Raw genomic sequence first — 26,885 nt, forward strand, 5'->3', positions numbered from 1 at the left:
TTTTTGTTGAATAATAATAATAAGTATTTGTCAATATATTAATATTTAATTAACCGTTATTAAAACCGTTCTATCTCAAAACGAAAAAATGTGGAGACTAACATATTTGTGACGATTTAGATGTTTTGGATTTTTGGGTGGATTTGAAGGAATGAAAGAATCGGTGGGTGAAATTAAAATGTCACTAATCTGAGATACATACATATATTTGTATTAAATGGGCATAAAATTTGACTTTGTTATATATTATTACTGAAATTTGAGTCAATTACAGTTTGTCACAGTCAGTTGAGGTTAGAATTTTATAATGTTGCTATTAAGGCTAATCTTACTACATTTCGTCATGAAAGTAACTCCATGTTGATACATTATATAATAAAACAAGTAAGGAAGGGCTAAGTTCGGGTGTCACAGAACATTTTATACTCTCGCATGATAAAGTGATAATCGAGATTTCATTATCCGTCATTTACATATTTTTTTTATTTGGTTCCTAATGTATATATTGTATTATACAGAGAAGGCATCAGATGGAATTAAAATAGCGTACATTGGAAGAAGGCGTGGTTGTGAACCGATTTCACCCATATTTTCGTACAGGTCATCAGGGTGCTAAGAAAATATTATATACCGAATTTCATTGAAATCGGTCGAGTAGTTCCTGAGATATGGTTTTTGTCCATAAGTGGGCGGACGCACGCTCATTTTCAATTTTTATTAAAAGCCTGGGTGCAGCTTCCTCTTGCCATTTCTTCCGTAAAATTTAGTGTTTCTGACGTTTTCTGTTAGTCGGTTAACGCACTTTTAGTGATTTTTAACATAACCTTTGTGTGGGAGGTGGGCGTGGTTATTATCCGATTCTTCAATTTTTGAAATGTATGTGGAAATGTCTGAAGGAAACGACTCTATAGAGTTGGTTGACATAGCTATAGTAGTGTCCGAGATATGTACAAAAACCTTAGCAGGGGGCGGGGCCACGCCCAACTTTTCCAAAAAATTTACGTCCAAATATGCTCCTCCCTAATGCGATGGTTGTGCCAAATTTCACTTAATATCTTTATTTATGGCTTAGTTATGGACACTTTTATAGGTTTTCGGTTTCCGCCATTTTGTGGGCGTGGCAGTGGGTCGATTTTGCCCATCTTCGAACTTAACCCTTCTTATGGAGCCAAGAATACGTGTACCAAGTTTATCATGATATCTCAATTTTTAAAATCAAGTTACAGCTTGCACGGACGGACGGACGGACGGACGGACAGACGGACGGACGGACAGACAGACATCCGGATTTCAATTCTACTCGTCACCCTGATCACTTTGGTATATATAACCCTATATCTGACTCTTTTAGTTTTAGGACTTACAAACAACCGTTATGTGAACAAAACTATAATACTCTCTTTAGCAACTTTGTTGCGAGAGTATAATGAACATAGAATCGAAATATTTTAAGAAAGTGCGACATACAGACCCGTGCAACTAATTAACAGCGGCTTGTCCCTATAAATTAAATGATGATTTCGGGAAAAATTTTAGGGGTAAAAATAAAATTTTATGTTAAATTCTCTTCTATGAAAGTATGGTTAGATTTAGCTGTTAGCATTTTTTGAAAAAATTCTGCTATTCTGAAATAGTTGAGGTCTTTTATGCAATTTTTATTGAAATAAGACACTCTTAAGGAATTAAATAATTTAATGAACAAAAAATGGATGTTAGGGCTGTTACCGTACAGATGCATAGGATAGTAAATCTTACGAAGACATTGCAATGGCCCTAAATTTCTCCAAACGGATGGCTTTAAATGCAGACACAAGACCGCAAATCAAATTCGAATTGTGGTTTTTGGAGAAAATCCAGATGCAGGATCTGTAGATCTGTAGATACCCGTAAAAAGACGATTACGTGAGGCAGGACTCTTTGGAAGACTTTCAAGGAAGCCCTTACTCTATGAACGTAATCGAAAGGAGCCCCTTTAGAGTTTGCAAAGAAATACCGCCATTGGACAGCAAAATAGCGGAAAAAAGTATTATTTTCCGATGAAAGGAAGATAAAAAGGATTTCTTAAGATGGAAAAACTTATGTAAGCAGGCCTCGATGCAAGGATTTGGCACTAAGCTAATTTTAAAACATGATGACGGTTGTATAATGACTTGAGTTGTCATGTCCTGGCGAGGTATTGGGCCTATTTATAAAATTGATGGGTGCATGGACCAGTTCAAATATGTGTCAATCATGGACAACGGAATGTTACCATATCCTGATGACAATATGCCCGTAACGTGGATTTACCAACAAGACAACGACCCGAATATACTGCGCGTAGTACAAAGCTATGGTTTCAGGAAAATATGATGATCCTTCGGACTGGCCTTTATGTAGCCCGGAGTTAAATTCTATCGAAAATCTTTGGACACATTTGAAGAAAAGAGTTCGTTCCCATAAATTTGGAAATCTCCAGGAATCATAGAAAAATGTTAAACAAGAATGGAATCATATTCCAAAGGACATCTGCAAAAGTTTTGTGGAGTCAACGCCTCGTAAATGTCAAGCCGTGATTGACAGTTTGGTTGTTAATTAGTTGCACGACCTATTTTTGACATTGAAGTCAAAAAATTCCTTTATTTTATAAAAGCTCTTTTATAACAAAAATAAATTAGCTAATTTACAATAACTAAATGTGCACAGTTTATCTATAAGATATATAGTTATGATTTATTTTTTTGGAAAACAAAATACCAACCAATTTGGATTTTTCCTACCAGCGTTGTTAATTAGTTGCATGCATTTGTATATTCAATAAGTTTTAAAATTTAATTTTTTGTAGTCATTGTAGGCATATAGTATTTATCTGAAATATCAACTCTATCTCAAAAAAAAAAAGGGATAAATAAACGTTAGAAATTTAGCAATTGTCAATGGTGGTATATGTATGTATATCAAATTATGCGTTTGTGTACATAAAATTAACTTCTTCGTATGATCGGCAACATGCAACGTACGTTTATTAAAATTTTGAACACTCCCAACAAACAATATTGCAATATTTAACACTGTTATCTTCATTTATGCAGATTTTTTGCACTTTCCTCGCATTAAATATGCCGCTTTCTGACACTAAAACGCATTTTAATTCATGCAATTCAAAATATTTTCGTAATTTTCACTGCAACAGCACACATGTTCAAACAAAACAAACCCAATCATTCGCCTGATGGGAAAGTGGCCATCCACCCAGCAGTAAAAGTATGAAGGCAAACAACAGGCATGTATGGATGTAAGTATTGAAAAAAGAAGAATAAAAAAAAATATTACTTCAAAAGCTAGAATAGCCCACACAAATAAAGAAGCTAACACAGGAGAACTTGATTTTGATCGGTCAGTTTATAACAGTTGTATGATACAGTGGTTGGATTTGGATAATTTGCTCGGAGACTGTAGCGTTGCCTTGAACAATAATCCTTGCTAAATTTCGTGAAGATACATACATATATTGTCTAATGAAAAAGTTATTCAGGCAAGCACTGAATTTTGACAAAACAGCTATAGCGGTTCGATAGAGGCGATTCCGACAGATCAGCAGTATTTTGGATAGATAAGGACGTGTGGAAAATTTCAGAATGATATCTCAAAAACTGAAGGTATATAAATAGACTCAACTCGTCAGATAGTCATTTACATAAATTTTTATAGGGTAGCCGATGTTTCCTCCTGGGTGTTACAAACTTCATGCTCAAAGTATAAATATATTTAAAACTAAATATCAGAATTTTAGAACTTTTGTGTTTCAGATTCATTTTAAAAGTGAAAAATTGTATTAAAAAACCCCAAAAATCTCGTGAAATTTCAATTCATAAAAATGTCCACTTTTTATAACAAAAAAATATCAAACATGACACACGCTGACCAATTCAATTTACAGCTGGGCTGGATCGCAGGCGATATGGAGCGCTCATATATAGCACAAGCAGCAGCCTTTGTTGCACAAACCAAACTATAGCAGCCATTGTATTCGGCATTATCATGTAAATATTGCTAGGCATACATAATTGGAATTTTTTACACACATATGTCATGCCAACGACATACACACCGACACAGGCATACAGTTGAGTGCGCAAAAATGCATAATTTTGCAAAAATATTTATGAACTTGCACGGATGACTGAGTGTAAGTATGTACATGTAGGTGAATGTAAGCGCCTATGCAAATCACTTATTTTCTCTTTTTTCCATTGTAACTACTTACATACATACATATGCATGCATTTTGCTTTTGTATTGACAAGAACAACAAGCACTTGTGTAGCCCCAGCATGCCATTCCAGGCAATTTAACTAATTAGCCGAACGCTAAATATGCTCAATTCTGCGGGCTCCGACTATTTCGAAATAAGTACACACTTGGCAAATGACGTCAGAAACTGGAGGTATGTATGAACATATGTATGTACAAGTATGTGTCTGTTTGTGCATCTTGTGGATCATATGAGTTGTTTCGGTTATTTTTAGCTCAAGCTGACTAGTGATTGGTTGTTTTTTTCAGTGAAGACGCAGCTATAAGCTTGCTAGTGGGCAGAGGTTAAGTCGGAAGCAACATCCACGCATATATATGTATGTATATAAATGGCAGTTTATAGACCACGCACAAATTGGTAGTAAAGTGGCAGTAAATGGTTATAATTGGCAGCATAGATCGCACCCCACCCACACTTCTGCAGATACCGACGATTTCGCGACGCAAGTTGAGATTTTCTAATTAATTACGGGTTTTAGACGAAGAAATGTTTCTTTTAATTAGGAAATATGCAGTTCTCACAAAATCTATATAAGTATGTACATATGTATATTATATTTTATTATTAAAATTATTTTTTTATTGTTGATAGAGCGTCGTTTATGACTCAATTGAAGAATGCATTTTATTTATTCATTTGTTCACACTTGGTTCTGCATTCCAGTTGTAATTAACCGAGAAATGCCATTGAAATGCTTTTCCGCCTATTAAAGCTGTAAGGAATTCTCTTAACGCCACTTTACATGCTTACTTATACATTTGTAGACGCTGAATATGACTCAATGTTAAAGTAATTGAAGTCAAGAGAATTTACAAATTATATTTTACAAAAAACACATTTTGCAAAAGTCTTGAGAATATATTTTGGGTCGATTACCAAGTAATTTTATTTTTTTTTTAATGCAATTAAAGCACAAAGCAATTTGAGCATAATTTTCTACTGAGAGTTAGCTGAGCCTTAATGGCTTTATTTCATCTAAATTGGTTTTAAGAAGTCTTCCAGAACGTAGTGCATCCTCTAGATCAAGATTGCCGGAACGAAATCTTGCAAAAGAATTGGGCATTGCCGTTTGGTCAACACATCTCCTCCGTATACATTAGAGTATTTTTTTTTTTACTATTTTTGTTTTCAATCCCCTAATTCCTTGGAAATACCCTAAAACAAATTCTCTGAAAATTTGAGCCCTTAATATTAATATTAAGTACTCGACCAAGGCATGTAAAGATTTTCCATTGAAAATACTCAGAGGCATTTTAAGGCATCGCTTTGACTTTAGACACGTATTCCTCACAATTGGAACACTTTATAAAAGTCACCATTGTGACAAAGTCGCTACTCACACCGGCGAGGTAGTACGAGCCTCTAAACCTGATATTTCATTGAAATTCGCGTTTTTTGTATTTATCTCGTAAATGTCAAGAGCTACAGAAAAAATTTAAATGACAAACTTGAAGAAAATTTTATTTGCCACAAAAAAGGTCAGAAGCGCAAAATTGCTATCATTAATACTTTTGCAGATATTCGGCTTTTTACAGCCTTACATAAAATTTGGAATTTTCATAGCCAAAAATTGAAAAAAAAACCTGGTACACATCATATAATTGCTTGAACTGCATTTCTAACTTTTTGATAGTAAAACAAAAATGCTGTTTTTGATCTTCCACCGTCGACAGGGCACTAAACAAAAACTAATCGAAAGGATGTAAGCAAATTTTTTTCAAACAAGCCTTACTATACCAGCTGTTCAAATATATAACGGTAAAGCATGAAGTTGGCTGTGAAAAAATTCAATAAGATCAGCGATTGGCATCAAACGAAATTACTTAACGCACGACCCAATAAGACTAATTGCATGAAAACCGCGAAAAAAATAAAGATTTCATAAGAATATCTACAAGCAACCACATATTGGGTATTTCATGGAATTCAGGGCAACATTACATTAATGGAGTTTATTTTCGTATGAAATAATTTACAGTAGAGATATATACGCGAGTATATTCCAACTTTATAGTGGGGGCCACTAAATTCCACACACAACGCAAGACTCAAGACCATACTTAGATACAGCTTCAAACTGAAGAAGCAACAACGATCAATGCACGATCGAGAGAAGGGAAACTGCAGCCCCACAAATTTTAAAAAGCACTTTGCGCTCGAGTGGGAGTGAAAATCGCCCATAAATAGCCTATAAGTAAGAGCATACTTTATGACGCAAACCGAAGGGCGGGAGCACATTCCTACATTAAACTGGGCAAATAAGGAAAATATTTTAATTACAAAAAACAACGAACAAGTGAGCAAATTTACAAAGCAACTTGTTTGTTAAATTTCCCTGCTTAATTGCGCGTCTATTGAACTGTCTGTCTAGCGGCGTGAATGTTGCAAGCAGGGCAAAGCTCAAGACATGCGCTTCCACTGAAAAACATCTATAATATTTATGTGCGTGGCGTGTGTGGCATGTGTGATAAATGTTGCCATAAACTGCAGCCAATCGCCATGCGTCAAATGGATGGCTCTTCGACTGACTGACTGACTGACAGACAGAAAGGGGGAGGGACGGACGCACAGCACACTGAATGGGTTACTTCAACATGACATTCAACTTTGGGCGATTGTACAACAAACCAGCAAAGAGTGGCGGTCCATTAAAACTGGATACATACATATGTACACATGTGATATGTATGTATGTGTGCAGCACACATTATTTTCCGTTTCGGTGCGACTATTTGATGGACAGACGTTTAAATGCACGCGGAGATTATTTAATGCAGCAGCTGCACCATGAAAAATACGTCTTTAAAAACATTTCATACAGCAACAAAACACACAATTTCCGACAAAAGCCAAGCTCTGTAGCGCAACGACGACACAATCAACGAATGAATGCGCCGAGCAGTGTGACGAACAAAAACAAGTAGGGGAGGGAGTACGCGCCTTTGTTGATGGACAACATTGTGTAATTTACTCACTTTCCATTCGCTTATTATTATACTTAATCAGTAGGTGCATTTGTGGGTATATATTTACTTTTTTGTATGTATTAGTTGCTTGTGATTAAGTGAAATGGTTGGCCCTTAAGGTCAAACGGAACATGCGTGTAGGTTATGTAGGTTCGGTTGACACGAGTGAGCAAAGCTGCTGACGAATAAGCATACAAAATATGCAATGTAAGTATGTGTGTGTGTGAAGGTAGTTAATCAACGCTGCAGTCGGCATTCGTTGCGCTCCAAGCGAATGGGTAGCTTGGGCATCTATCATAGACGCGCTTCGACACTAAGAGTTATCACGAGACAATCGAGGCAGTTTGTGACTTATGTGCGTATTTTTCTATTAAGCGTCTGATGATTTTGAAAATTATGAAAGTTTCTGTGTGACCACAAGTAATTTGAAGCTGCAGAGGGCGAAGTCCAAAGTGATGTGAGTCTTTATTCCGGTAATGTATAATTATAGCTTGAATCACTAACACCGATTGTTATGGGAGCTCAACTGTCTTGTATGGTACGCAAACTGGTATCATGGAGCGCAGGAGTTTTTGGAGTTCGCCTCAAACCTTATCATGAGGCGATGGTGGAGCTTCCAAGCAACGTAGGATAAGACTGTAATTGATATGTATTTACATTGAATATATTTTTATGGAATCACTATTAAATATTTTCAGATTTTATGCTTGTACTATAAATATTTAATTTTAATGATTGCTTTGGATCGATATTACGTTTTTTTAACAGTTTGAATTAAGGAAATGCTGTTCGTGGAAACAGAATATTTAACCAAACATCAAGTAAACCGTTATCTGACATATGCCACACATGGGTACTGTAAATTTAAAAAATTTTGAAAAGTTAACAGACTACAGGTCTCTATATAGGTTTGTGCGATTATAGCACAGCACCTAAATTAAATCGATAATGATCGATAAATATAGAGAGTTACGCATAATAGACACTACTTCGACAAACATAAATAATTTTTATTTATAAAAATTCGTTACACTCAAGTGATTTCAACGAAAGAGCCATTAAACCGATAATTATATTATAGGAAAATCATGAATTTTCAAAGCAATTATTAAAAAAAATATTAAATCGCCTTATGGATAGGCTGTGAGGTATAAATTCGTTTAATTAACTAAGGAAAAACACTTAACGAAATTTCACTTTAGTGTTAAAATAGCCAAAGAAAGGCCCAAAGCATAAGCAAACACATAAAAAACTTAAAATATTGTTGAAATTCCACAAGTTCATTTTTGTAACAAAAGAAACAAATAAAAAATTCGAAAACATAAAATAAAAAAAATAAAAATAAAAATGCGAAAACATAAAATAAGAAAATAAACATAAAAATGCTTTTCTAAATATATATTATATAATTAAAATTTTTTTTTTTAATATTTCGTAGATGCCTATAAAAAAAAATTAAAAAAAAGCGCATTGAAGCGCAACAATGTTTAGCTCATTAAATAAAAGTAAATTACAGCTACTTACATGCATACTTATGTAGCGCAAAAAGAAATAATGCGCTTATAATATCGTACATTGTATGTGTGTATGTATACATATGTACGTATTTTTGTACATACACCAAAACTAAAAATAGCTACAAAAAATTGTACGAAAACGACTGCAAAGCTATTTTAATATTATTAACAAACCATCATTCAGTTAGTGAACTGTTATAACTGTTATTATATAGATGTTTTCTTTTTTCGACCAACTCATGGCAATAAGTGTGCGATCGTGTCTTAACGCAATTAATATTTGAAGTTTACGGCAAAGAGGCAATCAACCAACCTGTGAAGATGAGAAGAAAAAGAAAAAATATTCGTTTTAATGAACGGTTAATTAAAATAATTAAAGAATAGCCTAATAATTTATGATTATGTACAGGTAATTATAAAATATATTTTGCGGAGTTATCGGAAAATGAAAAAATTATCGAACCAAAAAACAATATTACAAAAATTTGCGGCGTTAGAGGCGCTAAAACGAAAGCTATCGATCACTTATCACAAGGCGACTAGTGAAAGGAGCGCAGTTTTCGGAGCAAAATCACAAAACAAAGCAACAAACACTAAGCACCTGACCGAATAAGAAACTCACATACATCCGTACACACAACACTGGCAAAGCCGACAATCCAGCTGACTGCGCCGAACACCTAGAAACAAAATTCGTACAACACATTTATGTTGCATGCAACAAACTCGCAAAATAATAATATTATTTATTACTTATTTCGCTTTTAATTTTCTCCACGACTTGGTGTTGTTAGAAATTGCTGCAAGCTATGTTATACGCTTGTGTTCGAGCCACCACTTGCAGCGCCATGCATAAATCACGACGAAAAACGACAGCGAAAATGGCAGAGACAACATTCGTAGCAACTGATATTCATGTATTGCAACAACATGTTGACATATCAATTGCATGCAACGAACAGCACGTAACAGAGCAGAGCACACACATACATACCTAGTATGTACATTGAATTGGCAACGAGCTAACAAGTCATCGGAACAACCGTAAGACCACTGACAACAGTTCGTTTGTCGCCTTGTTGTTTCACTTACTTTTGGTTTGGACGTTTTAATTTCTTCATTTATTTATTATTTGTATTTCTGTTGTTTATTGGTGGTCTGTCTTTGCCGGCTGTGATACGTTTACGACAAGCAATTTTACGTCGTGTTCAAACAGTCGACAAATATGCTAGAACATGTGACATTTTACTTTACAGAAATGCAGTCACTGCAAATGTACGGGTACGAGTAACTAGAGTTAGCGGTAAACTGTATAAGGTCTGTTGAAAGAAACTCATTAAAAAACTAAGCCCGTCTAAAGGGAACAAGACAAAAATATATATGTATACGACTTCGAAGCATTGACGTGAGAGCCAAGTCGGGAGTGCGACGACTGTTTGTTTTATGACAGAATATATTTCGTCTTGTCCTCGTTCACAACCAGACCCATACACTTCGCTTCCTTATCCAGTCTGGAGAAAGCAGAGCTAACGGCGCAGTTGTTGAGGTCAGCGATATCAATATCATCGGCATACGCCAGCAGCTGTACACTCTACACGCACACAGCTCAAATTATTTTATCCAGTAATAGATTGAAGAAGTCACACGATAGGCAGTATCCTTGTCTGAAACCTCGCTTGATATCGAACGGGTCGGAGAGGTACTTCCCGATCCTAACGGAGCTTTTGATGTTCCTCGACGTCAGCTTACACGGTATGGAGCCATGTGTAGCAGTTCACGCATGTGAGAAAAGTTCTTTGAGCGCTATTCACTTTGGAGTGAGTGAATAGATTCCTTTACTAATGGCTCAAGCAGCTCACGACTTCCGGTTTTCGACCAAGAATTCTCTGTGTACTCGAAAAACTTCCGTTTAATGGCGAGCTAAAGTGAGAAGGCGAATCATTTCTTTACAGGGTTATGGGTTGGGGTTGGGACCCGCCACGTAGAAAACAAAGAATCAACAGAGCTTCGGATGAGAAACCTCTTTCGTTGCAGGGATTGTCACCACGCCATAAAAATTACGATTTAAGGGTATGCCCATTCCCTTAATTGGGAAGGTGCGCTGCCCAGCTGGTTGGCTACGGAAATTATTGAATTAAATTTGAGTTATGATCAACTCCAGACCTCGACTTGTAAGTCATCTGTAATTCATATTTGTAACAATTAACCAGGGAAGCTGTAGAGTTCCCCCACAAAGGCTCCTTACCTTCAAGAGGACTCCAAAAATTGAGTGACAAAAAGCGATTACATAGACATAGAAACTGTGAAACTATGATGGCAATGAAGTCTAAGCGCACGACCGTAGGAGGAATACCTGAGTTTAAGCATTGAACAACAACAAACAATTTTTCATAAAGCATTTTTTCCGCGTTTATTCATCCATGCAAATATCAAATATGAAAGTCATACACACACATAAAAATTTCGGATGAGGAATTTTTATCAGCATATTTTACGTACTTGAGGATTTATGCGGAAATCAGAGCACAAAAGCACAGAGATACAAAAAGAGCTGTGTAACGCTTTTAATGCCTTAATATTCATGAGTGAGCTGCAATTGCATGGGAACGGAAGAGAATGCGATGAATAAAAATGCATATTACAAAAATAAAAAGCCAATCTGTATGTTTATTCTTAACAATATGAGCGAGCGCATATAAATTTTATTATAGAAAATCTGGAGATGAGAAATAAACAAAAACACAAACAACAACCTGGTGAACAAAAGATCTACTGTGCATGAAAGTCAATCTCCCGAAAGCATTAAATACATAAGTGGATACGAAATGCAGCTTCAGATTTGGTCCGGAAATCACATTTGCATGACGAGATGGCAGCAAGGCGGGCGCACTATAAATATAAACATCATATACATATATGTATGTATGTATGTATATAAAATGTATATAATTTAATCAAAATCGTGAGCAATAAGCTGTGCACATGTATGCATATGGGCACCCGAGTGCTGTGCAGCGCTGCTGTGGGGTGTGGGTGCTGCGAATGTCAGCTGCGACGCGGCCAGACGACTCTATCACGGCTACATTTTACAATTTATTATTATACTCTATAAATTGAATTAAAAATAACTAAAAGCTTATCACAGCCGACGGAGGAAGCGAGGGCGGGCAGCTGTGCTGCTGTATCGCATATGTAAAGGAAATGCGCCATCGACGATGCAGAGCGCAGCGCAGAGTTTTCGAGAGCGAAGTGCATGAATGACATTGCGACTGTGTGATGTGATGAAAATCGGAAAAATTCTGTGCGACGCAAAATGTTGTGCGGATGTCTAGACTTGAACGAAAAGTTAAGTTTTCGATTTTTTCATGCTATAACGGCGCATTAACGGAACATTTATAGGAGGAGTAGAATGTGCATAATTTAATTGTTTCTCTTATTGGAAGGAGCTATAACACAATTATTAATACAGTGTAAATTTAAAGTGAGTAGAGATAGTCATACATATGTACATATGTACAAAATTAAAATAATATTAAAAGTTAAATGTGTACCAATTTCTTAAAATAAAAAAATAAGAAATGCAAAATAACAGGAAAAAACTTAATAATATTCCAAAAAAAAAATTAAAGAGTTAATATAAATAAAAAAATATATGTATATTTATATGTTCTACATACATATGTACTATGTAAAATATGTATTAATGAAAATATATAGTGCTGAAAATATATATTTTAGAAAAATTATTCTTTAATAATATAATCAAATTTTATAATTTATATTAACTTTTTAATTTTAGTTTTTTAATATTATTAAGCTTTTTCCTTTTATTTTTCATTTCTTATTTTTATTGTTTAGTTTCATTAATTTTATGAAATTGGTATACATTTTTATGAAGTAAAATTTAAAATTAAGGGAATGGGAAATTTTTAAAACAATTATGAAAAATTAATTAAATTTGTTGTTTTTAATTAATTAGTTTTTTTATAAATAATTTGTATATGAATACTACTTTGTTATATACTTAAAAATTTTAAGAAAAAATATTCATATATACATACATATATCAGTATATAATAGTAATAAATACATATAATATACATATATAATAGTACATAATATTTTTTCTTAAAATTTTAAAGTATATAACAAATATATAAATTTATAAATTAAATAATAATAAACTATTTTTTTTTAATCCTACTCTTCTTTGGTTCCAATTTTGTGAGAATTCATAATCGATATTTTATAAGTTTACTTATTTAAATATCTATGTTAATTAAAATTTGTTTTGCACTCAGCTTTGCTAAATATTTTTTTTGTATTTCAATTGACACTTGTTTTTTTTTATCTGTATCCCTAATCAATTCTGATCGGAGAATATTCGAGCGCCGTAGTACACAGATAGTATATCAATACATGCTCGTATAACCAGTTATAAGTGCTTACATGAGCTACTGTGGTTTCGATTTTACATAAGTTGTTGTTGGGTTTGCAAAAATTGTTATAGATAACTATATAAAGTGTTAACGAATGTAGATATGCACATTAGGGTGTTCGTTATGTGACAAGTTGATTTTTTTTATAAACGCCTTCTATATTTTGAGTTTTTGTCATTAAAAAGGAGCATCAAAAGAAAATAAGTTCCTAATTTTCCATCCAAACCGTGCCTAAATAATATTTCCTTTTCTATGTACTCAACATAGCCGTTTTTTGGTATTTAACGTTAAGCAAGTAAATCTACACTTTGAAAAAGTGCTACTCCAATACACAATTTTTCAAGAGGCAGAGTTTGCAAAAAAAAATCAACTTGGGAAATAACGCACACCCTAATGCACATGTATAAGAGTGCAAACTAAACTTCCTAATTAAAGCTGATATAACGATAACCACAAAAAAAAAGCAAAACGTGAGACAGAATAATATGCATACTTATAAATATATTTGCGTTGTAATGAACACCCAATGTTTGTTTCTCTTATATAAACTAGTAATAGCGGGAAACAATCTCTTGGACTTTGCACATACTGAACGAAGCAAAACTTTACTTAACGGGGAGTCCAACGAATGGCGAAAAATGAGTGTACGTTCTGTTGTCAAACAAAAAAATTAAAATATCTAACTCCGACGAGTGTTTGTTGTGTTTCTATAATCAAATAATACATATGTACATGCGGGGTTAAACCTCAGAACACACAGAGTGGCGCGTGCTGCTGATAAGCCTGTAGCCATGGTATTACGAGTGCAACAGAGGTCTCAAAATATTTATTAAAAAAATTAACGAAAATGTCGAATGTTTGTCTACTATAAACTTGTATTTGTGCGAGCTTCTAATATTTTCGTTTTTTACATTTTGGAATTTCAATAATTTAGCGTTATTGTTCGTTGAATTCCATAAACACTATCAACAATGATTCAAATATGCAAAAGAAAAAATTCTAGAAATAATACAGCTTTTATGTATAATACATATGTATATGGAAGGTATAGTAGATTACTGTCGAAAAGTATTATATGGTTATTTGTTCAAGACATTAATCGCATGATTTCTAATCAGTTTTTCCGCTCATGTTTATTACTTTTGTTGTCAGATGACGATGGATCAAATTTATTCCAAAAATTCCATAATTTCTTTGTTAATAGTATATGTTTGTAACAATAAAAAATTCTAATAAAATATTTAATTTCTTATATGAGAAACAAATTGTAAACTTTTTAAATACTTCTGTTGTCTTTTTTCTAAATATTTTTCTAAATATTATATATTTTTTATTTTGTAATGCATATGGGAATTTTCTAACGCAAGCTCAGTGCCGTAAACGCTTCAAAACATCGTCTAGACTCAGACATATATGTACAATTATATATAAATATCTCGGCTCAAATACGGAGCAAATACATTACTGCGTAAATGCCTCTGCGTCCAATTCGATTATGGGCGAATATGAGCAAATGTAAATTAACGTCTATTAATTGTCAGTTAAAAGCAAATTTACCTGACATTGTTTGGCTTTTGGTCTGGGTGCTCGATTTTGGCTCGGCTACTTTGCGTTTTTAGCGAATAATTTGTCGTGTCGGGGGGTTCATTGCATTTGAATGGAATTCGATAACAAACCATATAAATACCACTACACAACACCGTTTACGACACCCGATAGTATGAAAGATATCATGAAGCAATGTATGCGACGACGACGTCGTCGATTGCCGATTGTGGCATTCTTAGCGATTTGATGTCGTTGAATGCCAACACGCACAAAACGTCAATTGACGACTGTCAATCGAATGCAAATTTATGTGAGTGTGCGAGCCATCAGATACATACGTGCAAACATCGACGATAAATGAAAAATAAAAATTGCGATTCTATTATTATTATTATATGTTATTTATTTGATAACAGTCAAGGTATCGGAATGTTCAAGTAAATGCCAGAAGTTTTGAAATTGTATCATTAGCGAAATGTGGTACTAGTGCGAGCTGTAAGAGGTCACAAGCACATAAGGTATGATATGGCAGTTCAAACCAGTGACAAAGCAAACCTTCTTGCCCGACTCGTCACGATAAAGCTGAATTTTTCAAAAAGAGTACCGTAAACAGGTCTCTTTGGACATGCTTGATCGTGCGAATTCCGGTCCCACATCATGGAGAGAATATGATGATTTCTGCATATTTTATAACAAAAGCTATAAGGTTTTTGTATTTAAGAAAAATTGGGTTGGCAGTCAATGTGTTAAGGATCTTTGGGTTTGGTTTCAAAGGAGTTCTTTTTCCCATTAACTAAAAATAGAGAGATTACATGTTTACGATATTTATTAAATATTTTCTAACTCTCTCCATCATTAAATAATGCCAATACATAAGTAATAGCGATTCAGCACAATAAGTATACACATTTTAAAATATACTCAATATAAAATAAAGGCAATTTAGAAGTTTTAAAGAAAATAATGATTGCAACACGATTCCTTTCATAGAACTCATAAAAAACTCCAGCACATATTTGGTCTAACAGGTCTTCGATCTCCGCTTCCTTGCTCGGATCGCGGTATCATTTGACGATTGCGTAACTTTCGTTCAATATTACGTCTGGCACTAAGCGACTGTGGACAATAGTCGAACTGTAAAGTACTGTCTGGTAATAATCTCAAATCGCGCTGCAACTTCTCTTCATCACGTAATGATCTAAGCACCTCCTAGGCAAGAGAGATAAACATAATAAATGCAAGTGAAAATTTTAAGGAAAAATTTTTGGATTAATAACAAAACATATTTACAGCGCTGCATTGCCTTATCATACCTTTTGCGAGAAGCTCGCCTTTTCCTGGGGTGCCAGACGTTTCCACGATTTGGCGCCTTCACGCAAGATACGCGTGAACCCGTAGCGTGGATGCTTGCTTTTGAAGTGTCGCAAATAATTCAAATACGGATGACGCGTGAGTTGACGTTGGCTATTTTCAAAAGCACGTCCAAAGTTCGGCGCGATCGTTTTGCCAAATCTCAATGACATTTTGCGCAATTTCTCCTGTTCGCGTTCGATTCTTCGACGTTCGCGACTTCGTTTGCTACACAATTTACGGCGATTGCCCGCGCGTTTTCGACCTTGCGGTTTTCTACGATTGCGAATCATTGCTGTCAATTGTTGTTTTTTTTTTATTTAAATGTTTATAGTATACTAAGACTTTTGCAAGGAATTATAAATAAAAAAATAAAATAATACACTGAACGATTTTGTGAGTTTTCGAAAAATTGAATGAAAATGTGTAAAATACAAAAATATTATGGATTTCTCATGACTCTCTATGGCTGTCGTTATTCCTGAAGAGCGTTGAATTTTTAGACTTGGGAATTTCAAAACCGTAAATCTTGATAATACTGATTATATGTATACTATGAGAATTCCAGTTTTAGCTCGATGAACACAATAAGTGAACTTAACTTTGGAATAGTATTAGTTTTTCCCGACTATATACATTTCAAACCGAATTGGTCAATTTCTTTCTTTTTAGTTTGATGCAACCTTTTTCAAGTACCTGTGAAGTGCGATCTGCATAGTTCAATTAGTGTGTATTTGACCAGCTGTTTATTTGCGAGTCGAAAAGTTTGTCCATAAAATCGAAGAAGTTACAAAAACAGTGACGGAAAGTCTAATGTTGGCTCCAGTGAGATAGCAGAGGACCTCAACATCTCTTATGGATCGACCAACCATTTTGGTAAATATTTTGGATATGAAACGAGTGCTTGCCTGACACGTATCAAAAATTCTGAATCTTTTGCAAAAGCGACGTTGAGAAGAGGTCGCAAAAGGACGCTTACCAACCTAGCTGAAGTCCCTACATTATTTACAGGCATAATTACTGGTGACAGGACAATAACGCCGAAACTATCCAACAATCTAGCCAAAGGTGATGCAAAAACCCGAAAAAACCGAAATTCGTTAAAAACACTGAAGTCCACACCACTCCAGGCTTATAACAAGTGCATGGAAAATGAATTAAGATGAAGAGATCTGTTAAAATTTTTGAAAATGTATTATATTTCTTTGGGTCAGTCCGGGTCAAATTTGATAACACAAAAAAAATATGTTTGTGATATATTTCAGTTCAATAAGGTTACATTTTACTTTTCTTCCAAATCGCCTACACCTCTTTATTTGTTCTTCTTTTTCACTTCGCTTCAAGTGACTTATTTCACCCTCAATTACTTATAGATCGTGACAAATCTCGTTTTCGGTACATTCTATTTTATTTTTATTTAATCCACTCGCACTTTGCTTCTGCTCTATACATACATATGTATATATGTACCGACATATACATATAGAAAAGTAAAGTGTGATTGTACAAATGAAAAGGCAACAAACACTGTGCCAAAAGGGGTTTCACGCATCAAAGTCATGGTGCATTAAAATAAATTCTTATTTATGAGGAGCGTAAATTTAAGAGAGTGTTCATATGTATTTATACGAGTATATATATATTTAAATAAGTATTCCTGCAGTTAAATGTATATATGCTTAAGAACATAAGCATCTGGCAACGTTGGCTTTGTTGTGGATTCGTCGAGTTATATTAAATTGTCATTTGCTCATTTAAATGTCTGGTGTTTTCAACGATGAGGTAGTATTTTAAAAATAAACAGCACGTTTTATTATCATGAGCGAAGACAAAGAAACACCTAAGTGGAGGGTTTTCATATACATATGTATGTATGAATCTATATGATAATGTGGTAGCTAATAAATCGGTCGTTGGTATTTTTGAAATAAATTTTTTAAAGCCAATTTTCCATTGAATCAAAAGAGCATGCACATAATAGGGAACATTGAATTTAATGATCCTTACCAAATTTATTATTCATTATTATTGTTATTATTATTATTATTATTATTATTATTATTATTACAGGGTAGGCCATTTAAAGTTGACCCATTTGTTTCTAAAAAAAAAGAACAAAAGAAAACAATGTTTTTTGTTCATTTCAAAAATAATTTATTTTGGTCCAAGGGGATTTGTTTCAGCTAATATTTAAAAATTATATCGTGTAAATGGGCACCTTTAGCTTTGACAGCTAAATGCACTCTTTTTTCGACATTTTCCATGACTTTGGCCAATGTTTCGGATGATATGGCGGCTGTTTTACGTCGAATGTTGGCTTTCAGTTGAGCTAAGGTCTTTGGCTTATTAGCGTATACCTTGGATTTCAAATAACCCCACAAATAAAAGTCTGGTGGCGTCAAATCTGGTGATCTCGGTGGCCAGTCAACATCACCATTTTTCGATATCAATCGTTTTCAGCCATTTCGATGGCCCATTTGCCAAAATTAAGGCGTCGCGGATAATCAGCTGGGTTTAGTTTTTGTGCCATTTGAATTTTATATGGAAACATCTTCAAATCTTTATGAATTATGCGTCGGAGAGTGGTGCGAGAGATGTCTAATTCCTGAGAGCGGCGATAACTCGATGTCGATGGAGTCTCCTCAATACTGGCTCGTACAGCTTCGATATTTTCATCAGAACGTCTTGTGCGTTGTCTGGATGCATGACTGGCATTACTGAGATTACCGGTGTTCACAAATTTTGCGTATAAAGACTTAATTGTGTTCTTAACTGGAGCACTTTTCACTTTATTTTTTTTGCGAAACGCACGTTGAGTTAACACAATTGAAAAGTTATTTTGAATATAAAGCTGAACAATTTCAGCGCGTTCTTTTGGAGTGTACTGTTCCATGGTATAAATTGTCTTCGAATGACGCTTCTAACGCGGTATGACATTAGCCGATTTGTCAGCGCTGTTAAAAGTTACAGCGTTGCCAGATGGGTCAACTTTATCACTAAACTTTAGTTTTGATATAAATGTGCTGAAAATGCTCTCTCCTTAACGTAACTTTCTCCATTGGTCAACTGGTCGGTACCAGAACATTAATTCTCTTCTTCCGAATTGCTCTAATTTTTATCTGAAATAACTTTCTATATTTATTAAACTTGCCAAAATTCGTTTATCTACCAATAGTTCAAAATTCCATAAGGAGGTGTAGCATTTCCCAATTGATTTTACGATTTTTTTTTTCTTTCTGCCAAAGCCCTTACGAAATCACAAGTTCACACTAAATTTGAAGTTTTACACAGCAAAATGGAAACGAAACGCTTGACATTCTCGTAATCCCAACCTACGTTTTTCCGTTTGAAAACTGCTCCAGATAAATATGTAAGTTTACTGGTTGCAAAAAGTAAACGAAGCCATAAAACAACAAAAGACAGAGCTAACCACTCGCTCTTAGCCATAAAACATGCATGCAAACATGTTTCGAACCATTCACTTTGCGGTTTCGTATCAAAAATTCACAAGCAACAATTCGCAATCAGCATAAACACCGCTAACCACGAGTTATTGCCTCAAACGGTAGTTGCGTAGATGTACATAAGTATGTATGTATGAAAGCGCGTATGTGTGTGCAAATAGCCAGGCAGTTGCGTCAACTTTTCAAAAACATTAAATGATATTATAGAGTTAGTAAAAAAATGAAAACGAGTTTGACGTTTGGCACAAATGCCAAAACAAAAGTGCCAAACCAAATCGCATTACAACTTGTCGTACAAAAACGGCAGGAAAAAGGAGAAATACAAACAAAAGTGCAGTTGAAAATAATATTTAAGCACTGAAAAGCAAGTTAACATTTTAATTGTGGTTCATTTCGCATGCTGGAAACGTTAACTAGTTCACAAGACAACAACAAAAAACAGTAGCGAAAAAGCGTTAGGCAAATGGCTAAAAATAAATAAAATACAAAATAGCAAACATTCAAACAAAAGTGGTGACGACAACAAAATAATATACGAGTGTGCGGATTGAATATTTATGCGATTGCTATGTGTGTTTGCAAAAGTATTCGGTATTTATGTATGTACATATATATTTTGCTTTTTGCCAATCCGCATAACTTTTGATTTTGTTTCTGGTTTATCATTTTGTTGTTGTTGTTGTGACTTTCCTACACACATCTTTTCATATGATATTTGAAGCAACAAACATACATTAAATGAATATGTATAAAAATAAAATTATTTATATAAAAGGGTATCCATTTCGAGGTTCCCTAATTCTTTAAAGAAAAAACATAGAAACTTCAAATTTAATAGGGAATGTTTTATGTCATTCGAAGGAACATTCTTTGGTATTTTTTTAAGATTATCCCTTTCAAATGTTGGCTACGTCTCAAATGGTCCATTCGTTAATTCCAATTTTCGCAAACTCGTTTGAGCATTTTCAAAGGCCTGAATCGAAGCTGGATTGTCAGCATAGCCCAAAACATGATATTATCTGTTCACCGAAGTGTTTTCAGAATCAAACCATTGATTGATGCGATGTGTGTGAAGTGGTGCCGTCTTTTGAAACCGAATGTCGCCGAAATCACAAGATTCAATTTCAAGCAGTCTATTATCATGGCACGATAGAGGTCGTCATTGCCGGTTAGGTTCTCACCGGCACGACTTTTGAAAATATATGAATCGCTGATTCCAATCCACCGGCCCATAAACCACACCAAATCGTTGTTTTTTTTAATAACATGACAGCTTGACTCACGTCTGATCTGTGAAAAAAAGGCCATTAAAAAAAGTACCTCTACTAGGATCACCCGTTACATCGTAGCCAGTTTATCGGCACTAAAACTAGCAACAGGAAATTGAGATTTGATAAATAGTTGTGAGTTGGTACTTGGTAACAGTAGCTCGCCAGAGGCAGTAAGTGCAAAATCAGCAATGCGAACATCGCAAAAGCAATTCAGAGCAAAATTCAGAACCACTTCTTCTGGTAAAATGTTCCAGAAGGCATCAGACTCGAATGTCTTCTTTCGAATTCGCTTCTTAAAGCCATTGCGAGTAATAAATGCAAGTCCGAATAATATACATATTGTCTCGCATAACATGAGAACTGATCTTTGCCATTTTTGATTTTTGTGAGTCAGTAGAGAGTGAGAAGGTTAATCTACAAGTTTATATTATTAGATCGATTTGTGGCAGATATTTTCAAAACAAGCAGAAGTAAATGCATATATACTACACTTGTAAATAAACGAGAACAGCTGCGCATATAATGTGTGTAACCAGAAATCAGGCGCACTTGCACATTTGTCTTGCCAGACGTGCGTTTTCCGACTTGTGCGTCAAAGCGATTCAAAGCCAATTTTACGACTTAAATAATAGACATCAAAATCTTTGCCTTCGATGAATATATTTACTATTTAAACGCTGCGATTTTCAAAGTCTATTATTACACGAGGCGACAAAAGTTGCTAATTCTCGGGCGATTCTCTTTTGCTGTCGCCCATTACCTTCACACGAGCAACTTGTGTTGCGCAACTCTGTTCGAGTTTTTTTCTCATTCTCTTTCACTTTACTTTAACCCATTGTCTACTCTTTACTTTAACCCATTGTCGTTTCTTTTTCCTTATGGGTATTTGGGCCACTCTATCACATATATTAATCAGTTCTGACAAAAAAGAAATACATTTTATTTATAATTCAAAATGAAAACAAAGATTATATGACAGAATTTCACATACATATGTCACCCTTTTCACTATCGTCTGAATCAATTTGTATGGCTTTCTCCATACATTTCACAATATCTTTAATTAATTCGATTTTTTCGTCATACTCCATTTTCTAAAATATTTAAATTATATTATGTATATTTGTATACATATTTGCAAATTACTTGCCAAAAGATGAAATTAAATTTTTTAAATATATTCAAAATATTAATTTCAAAAAATATACTCAAATGCAACTATGTACTTTGAAAGAAAGAACACGAATGCCGAAAAACGTCGCAGCGAACTGCTACGAATAAGAACACAAAGCGAGTTGCTGAACACTGGAAACTCGGCGCGATTCTCCTCTCCTCGTCGCCCCCTCGCCTATAAACCAAGAGTTGCCGAGACAAAAGTTGCTGCGTGTAATAAGCGAGAAATTTTCGTAAACAAAGCGAACATTCTTGCTGCTATAGCAATCAGTCTGACATCTGCTAGACACAATTCCATGCATTTGCAATACTTGCGCACAACTTGAGAAATGTTTACACTAAAATACCCCCATTCATACCTTTTCATCAATGAGTAAATATTTCCTAGAATTGCGTCCACATCTTTCAAATTCAAAATACCTGGAAATAGAAGAAACGAGTATGAGTTAATTAACGAATTTTGCAAAAACTAAATTCAGCAGTTTCGAAGAAAATTTTTATGACAGAAATATTTTCTGTGGATGTACGAGTTTGGGATTGTTCTTCCCCATACTGAATGGTGCAAAAAGCATAATATTTTTTGTAAACATGTATAATATATGACCTAAAATTTCAAAACAATAGAAACAGATTCCAAAAAATTAACGTTTTTTGAGACTAGCACATTAAGGCGTTACATGGATTTAGGCGTTTCTAAATATCGATTTTTTTTATTGTTTTATTAAATTCTATAACACCTTTACAATATTGTACTAAATTTTCAAGTTGATCCGAGTAACAGTTTCGGAGATACAGCCTTGAGAACTTGCACCTCCGAGACTAGCTAGGCTAAGTGTGCCGTCTTTAAACTCGTTTTTCTCCAAATTGTGTTTTTGAAGTCGGCAGGCAAGATTTCTCGAGAACTACTCAACCGATCTTCATGAAATATTGAATTTTGAGATACAATTCTTAAAGGTCGCGAAATTTTCACTGAAATTTTAATTTTTTTTTTTTGTAAAAGTGTCTCCCAAAAATTCAGTTTTCAGTTGTTTTTCCTTCGTCCAAGTTCTATGTTAAGGTTTTAACAAAAACACGTATTCTTTCACTTTAGATGAGCCTGTAAAGAGTTATCCTGCCAACGCGGGTGCATATTTTTTCCTAGGGTTCATAGGAAATGGAGTTTAAAATATTTTTTCAAAAATTTCAGAATTTCTATGTTAATAGTAAAAAGTTAAATAAAAAATTCTAATAAAATATTTAATTTTTTATATGAGAAAAAATAGTTAATAAAAGACTGTTTTTTAGCAGAGGAAACCCATGTAACCTCTTGAGTGTGCTAAATGCAGCAATATCGAAATTATTCAAGATCTTCAAGAAGCAATACCAATAAATAATATAGAAAGATGTATAGACCTAATGATTTTGATCTGACACACACCGCAGGATGATCTAAATATTTCAAGTTCGAATTCTTTGACAAAACACAGCAGTTATTCACCACAAATTAAGAGACCTTATGATCTTCCAGCAGCATGACATTTGCCAACTTCATTTAAAATACAATGTTTCAGCTTAAATAAATGAGAAATAAATGAGTATTGGTCAACACTTTTAAGGCAAATGACTAAAATGCCAATTACTTGATTCAAAGTGTGATTTCGGTCTTTGCCCATAAAAGTTCCAACCATAAAAGCTAGAAGTTGCACAATCATTTCAATGAATTTCAAATACTGCACGACGACAAAAACCGGCAAGAATTTACTTATTAAGCAACCTGCCTACTTATAATGTTGAGAGAACATGGCTATAAAAATTTGGAGCCAAAACCCGGCGACCGGCACACACAAGAACGCAGAGTTGGAGCAGAAACGGCAATAAAAACTTTATTTGCAAACACATAAATATTTTAACTTTAACACTTCCAGCGAAGAGCCAAGTAGGAGAAGCAGTAAAATATTCTAAATTCAGGTCGCTTCAAAGTTGCAAGAGATAAAATTCAAAGATCGACCATTTGCTAATAAGCAACCTGATGTTACACTTGTACTCACGCCCGTGTGTATGTATGTATATGTGTTTGATAATTTGATTTGTGGGTCATGCATTAACGCACAACAGCAAAAAAAAAAAATGAACCGACAACATCTTGGAGCAGCCGGCAACATCTTGTGCGGCAACGTAATTTTCTGTTGAGCTTGTAAAATTTTCATTAATTCTCTTCATTTTTTACATAGCACCGCATAACATAATTTGCATAAGTAAGTGGGGCAGCAGCAGCGGCAGCGGCAGAGACAGCGACAGGATTGGCACGAAATGTAGGAAAACTGTGTAAAGTTGCCAGAAATGAGGGAACGAAGTGGGCGCAAGTGCTTGAGTGGGCAGAAAGGAGCGCAGGCGTGTGGAAAAGGGCTACAAGTGAAACTCACCGCAGGCATTAACGAGGAGCACCGCCTCTGCCCCGGAACCAGCGCCCGGCCGAGCACAGCTGCATGCTTTCCCGGTTTGCTGACAAACAACAGACGTTTTCATTGCTTTCCCGCTAGGCGTGGGAAATGGGACAAATTCTTGGGCGCACCGACAAACCAACCAAATCATAATGTGGCGCATACAAAGACGAGAAACGCTTAAATATTGAATGAATCTATGCAAACATACACACACACACATACGTGTGAACGCGGCTGCCAGCTGGGTCCGCCACATTCCGGTTGACACAAATTTCTTTATTTTATTGAAAATTATGAAAATCCACAAGCAAATGCCTTCAAGTCAAATATATGGCAGGCACGATTACGAAGCCAGGCTGGCTGCTAGCAAGCAAAGCAGTCAGTCAGTTAGTCAGCCGCCGTCAGTTGGCCTACAAGTCGGGCAGATGCCACAGTGAGGGAGCGTTGGACTGCCAGCTGCATTGTCAACGCTCCAACTCCAGTTGTTCCCTCAACAACAACAACAACGCAATATAAACAGTCGTCGATGGCACAATTCGGTTGCCAGCTGCCGCCAGACGCCACGGCTTCTAGTTTCTGCGCCGTCACGCCGCTGAACTCTAACATCGCCGCCTATTACTATGTGCTTAGCTATGTACATTGGTGCATATGTGTGTAGGCATTAGCATTTGCACATAGCTAAGCGCATTGCACATTAACATCATGTGTGCGCGCACATTTAAGCATATGTGGAAGCATTTATTGCCCGACCGTCAGCTGACACTGAGTGTTGTTGTGTCACTTATTGCACGGAGAAAATTTGTTTTGAGTCAGTTGATGGATTAATGATACGCTCGCAGTAAAATTTAGGTAACAACGATTTCAATTATTCTCTATCCAGTTAATTTAAATTGTAATCGATATCTCAAATTGTTTTGAGTTACAGCCTTCTAAAGTGTTTTTAGAGAATTTTTTCTCGGTCAAAATTTTTCAAATTTATTACAGTGTGTACTGTTATCAATTTTGGCAGGCCAAAAATGAAAAAAAAATTATTGTAGGACAATATATGGATAATAGTTTAGATAATATTCAGAGACTCTTTTTGGGTTAGATTGTCGCAATCAGTTTCCGTGTCTCAACCAGCTATTTTTTCTTCTTCTTTTAGTGGCCCCAACAATTCTCAGTTGAAATGTAGAGGGTCTTTCATGGATGCTTTATGCTTTGCTTGTTGCTTATGATAAATGCTTAATAACTTCACACGAAACTCAAATTGTTGGCATTTTTATGGGAAAATATACAAATGAACACACACATAAACATGGGCTTAAAGGGGCACAAGTAAGTGTTACGTCACGCTGCTTTAAAAACATAAACAAATGAAAAAATGCAACACTTAATGAAGTGTAAAAAAAAAATTTGAATAAAAAAGTTAAAAAAAAAAATACAGAAAACAACAACACTAACGCAAAGGCAGCGGCAAAATTAGTTACAAATACCAAAGATAAAAATTAATAAATGCAAATTAAAAACCGTAAAGCGAAACGAGAACGAGCATTTTGTGTGGAATGTGGCAGTACAAGCAGCAAATGAGGCGCAGAAAAGGAAACAAATGTCGGAGAATAATATTAATAACAATAAATAATGGCGGAACACATACACCCAGAAGAGGCTATGTGTGCGTCTACTTCAATCGTTCAAACAAAGTCGCTTAAGTATGTTTGTATGTATATCAAGTATAAATATGCATAAGTATGTTTATATAATTTTTTTGTGTTTTGAGTAAACGCTACGAAGCGACTCGACGCCACGGCAAAGCAAACAAACAAATAGCTTGGAATCGAAAAACAAATGAAAGGTTATGAACGCGCGGGAACTGCCAAAAAAGTAACATTGAGTTTGAGAGTCAAGTCAAAAACATGGCTAAACAAATTAGCAACGGAAATTTTTAAGCCATTTATTGCTCGCTTGTGCCTATTTGCACAGCGCAGGATTTCTCAGCACTTGACGTGCTTAGAGTGGCATTTTTGGTACTCCTACAAGATGGGAGGGAATATGTGAGCAGATTTGTGCAAAATTATACAAATCTATAATTAAGAACTGAAATTTCAAATGGAAAAAAGTTCGAAGATTCTGTCGCATTTCGATTTCTTGCATTGCGTAGATGACATTTATTACATAAATTTCTCAATTGGAATATCAAAAGCATCACATTTCAGTCACGAACTCAATTTTTATCACTTCAACTATGCTATTTATTAAGGTATGTACATACCGGCATTAACTTTTATCAGTCAGTGTACATACATATATATGTATGTATGTACGCAAGCGTAGTACAAAATGCTCACCGTGTATACACTTTCTTCATAAATTTTAGATAAAACACTACAAACAACACACGACATTAGAGTAAGTTCATACGTTCGTGGCAGCGAACAGCTACCTAACCAAACAGCTGTTT

At 34.9% G+C, this 26,885-nt stretch overlaps 3 protein-coding genes across 4 annotated transcripts in view; 1 reads left to right on the forward strand and 2 right to left on the reverse strand.

The window, feature by feature from the left end:
* Positions 1 to 26,885, reverse strand: part of LOC105226463 (phosphatidylinositol 4-kinase beta) — a 134,958-nt gene that overhangs the window by 100,094 nt on the left and 7,979 nt on the right. The window lies entirely within an intron of this gene.
* Positions 15,573 to 16,748, reverse strand: LOC105226460 (uncharacterized). The gene is made up of 2 exons (XM_011205334.4): positions 16,078 to 16,748; positions 15,573 to 15,973 (listed from the first exon to the last, which is right to left on the reverse strand). Exons 1-2 carry the CDS (start codon positions 16,405 to 16,407, stop codon positions 15,758 to 15,760), a joined length of 546 nt encoding a protein of 181 aa, XP_011203636.2. The 5' UTR covers positions 16,408 to 16,748; the 3' UTR covers positions 15,573 to 15,757.
* LOC105226437 (ATP synthase subunit b, mitochondrial) overlaps positions 15,750 to 26,885 on the forward strand; it is a 459,686-nt gene continuing 448,550 nt past the window's right edge. The window contains exon 1 of the mRNA XM_049458571.1: positions 15,750 to 15,760. The gene's annotated coding sequence lies outside the window, so the exon portion shown is untranslated. The remainder of the gene's footprint in view (positions 15,761 to 26,885) is intronic.

The sequence above is a fragment of the Bactrocera dorsalis genome, chromosome 5 (genome assembly GCF_023373825.1).
Source record: "Bactrocera dorsalis isolate Fly_Bdor chromosome 5, ASM2337382v1, whole genome shotgun sequence".
NCBI classification, from domain to species: Eukaryota; Metazoa; Arthropoda; class Insecta; order Diptera; family Tephritidae; genus Bactrocera; species Bactrocera dorsalis.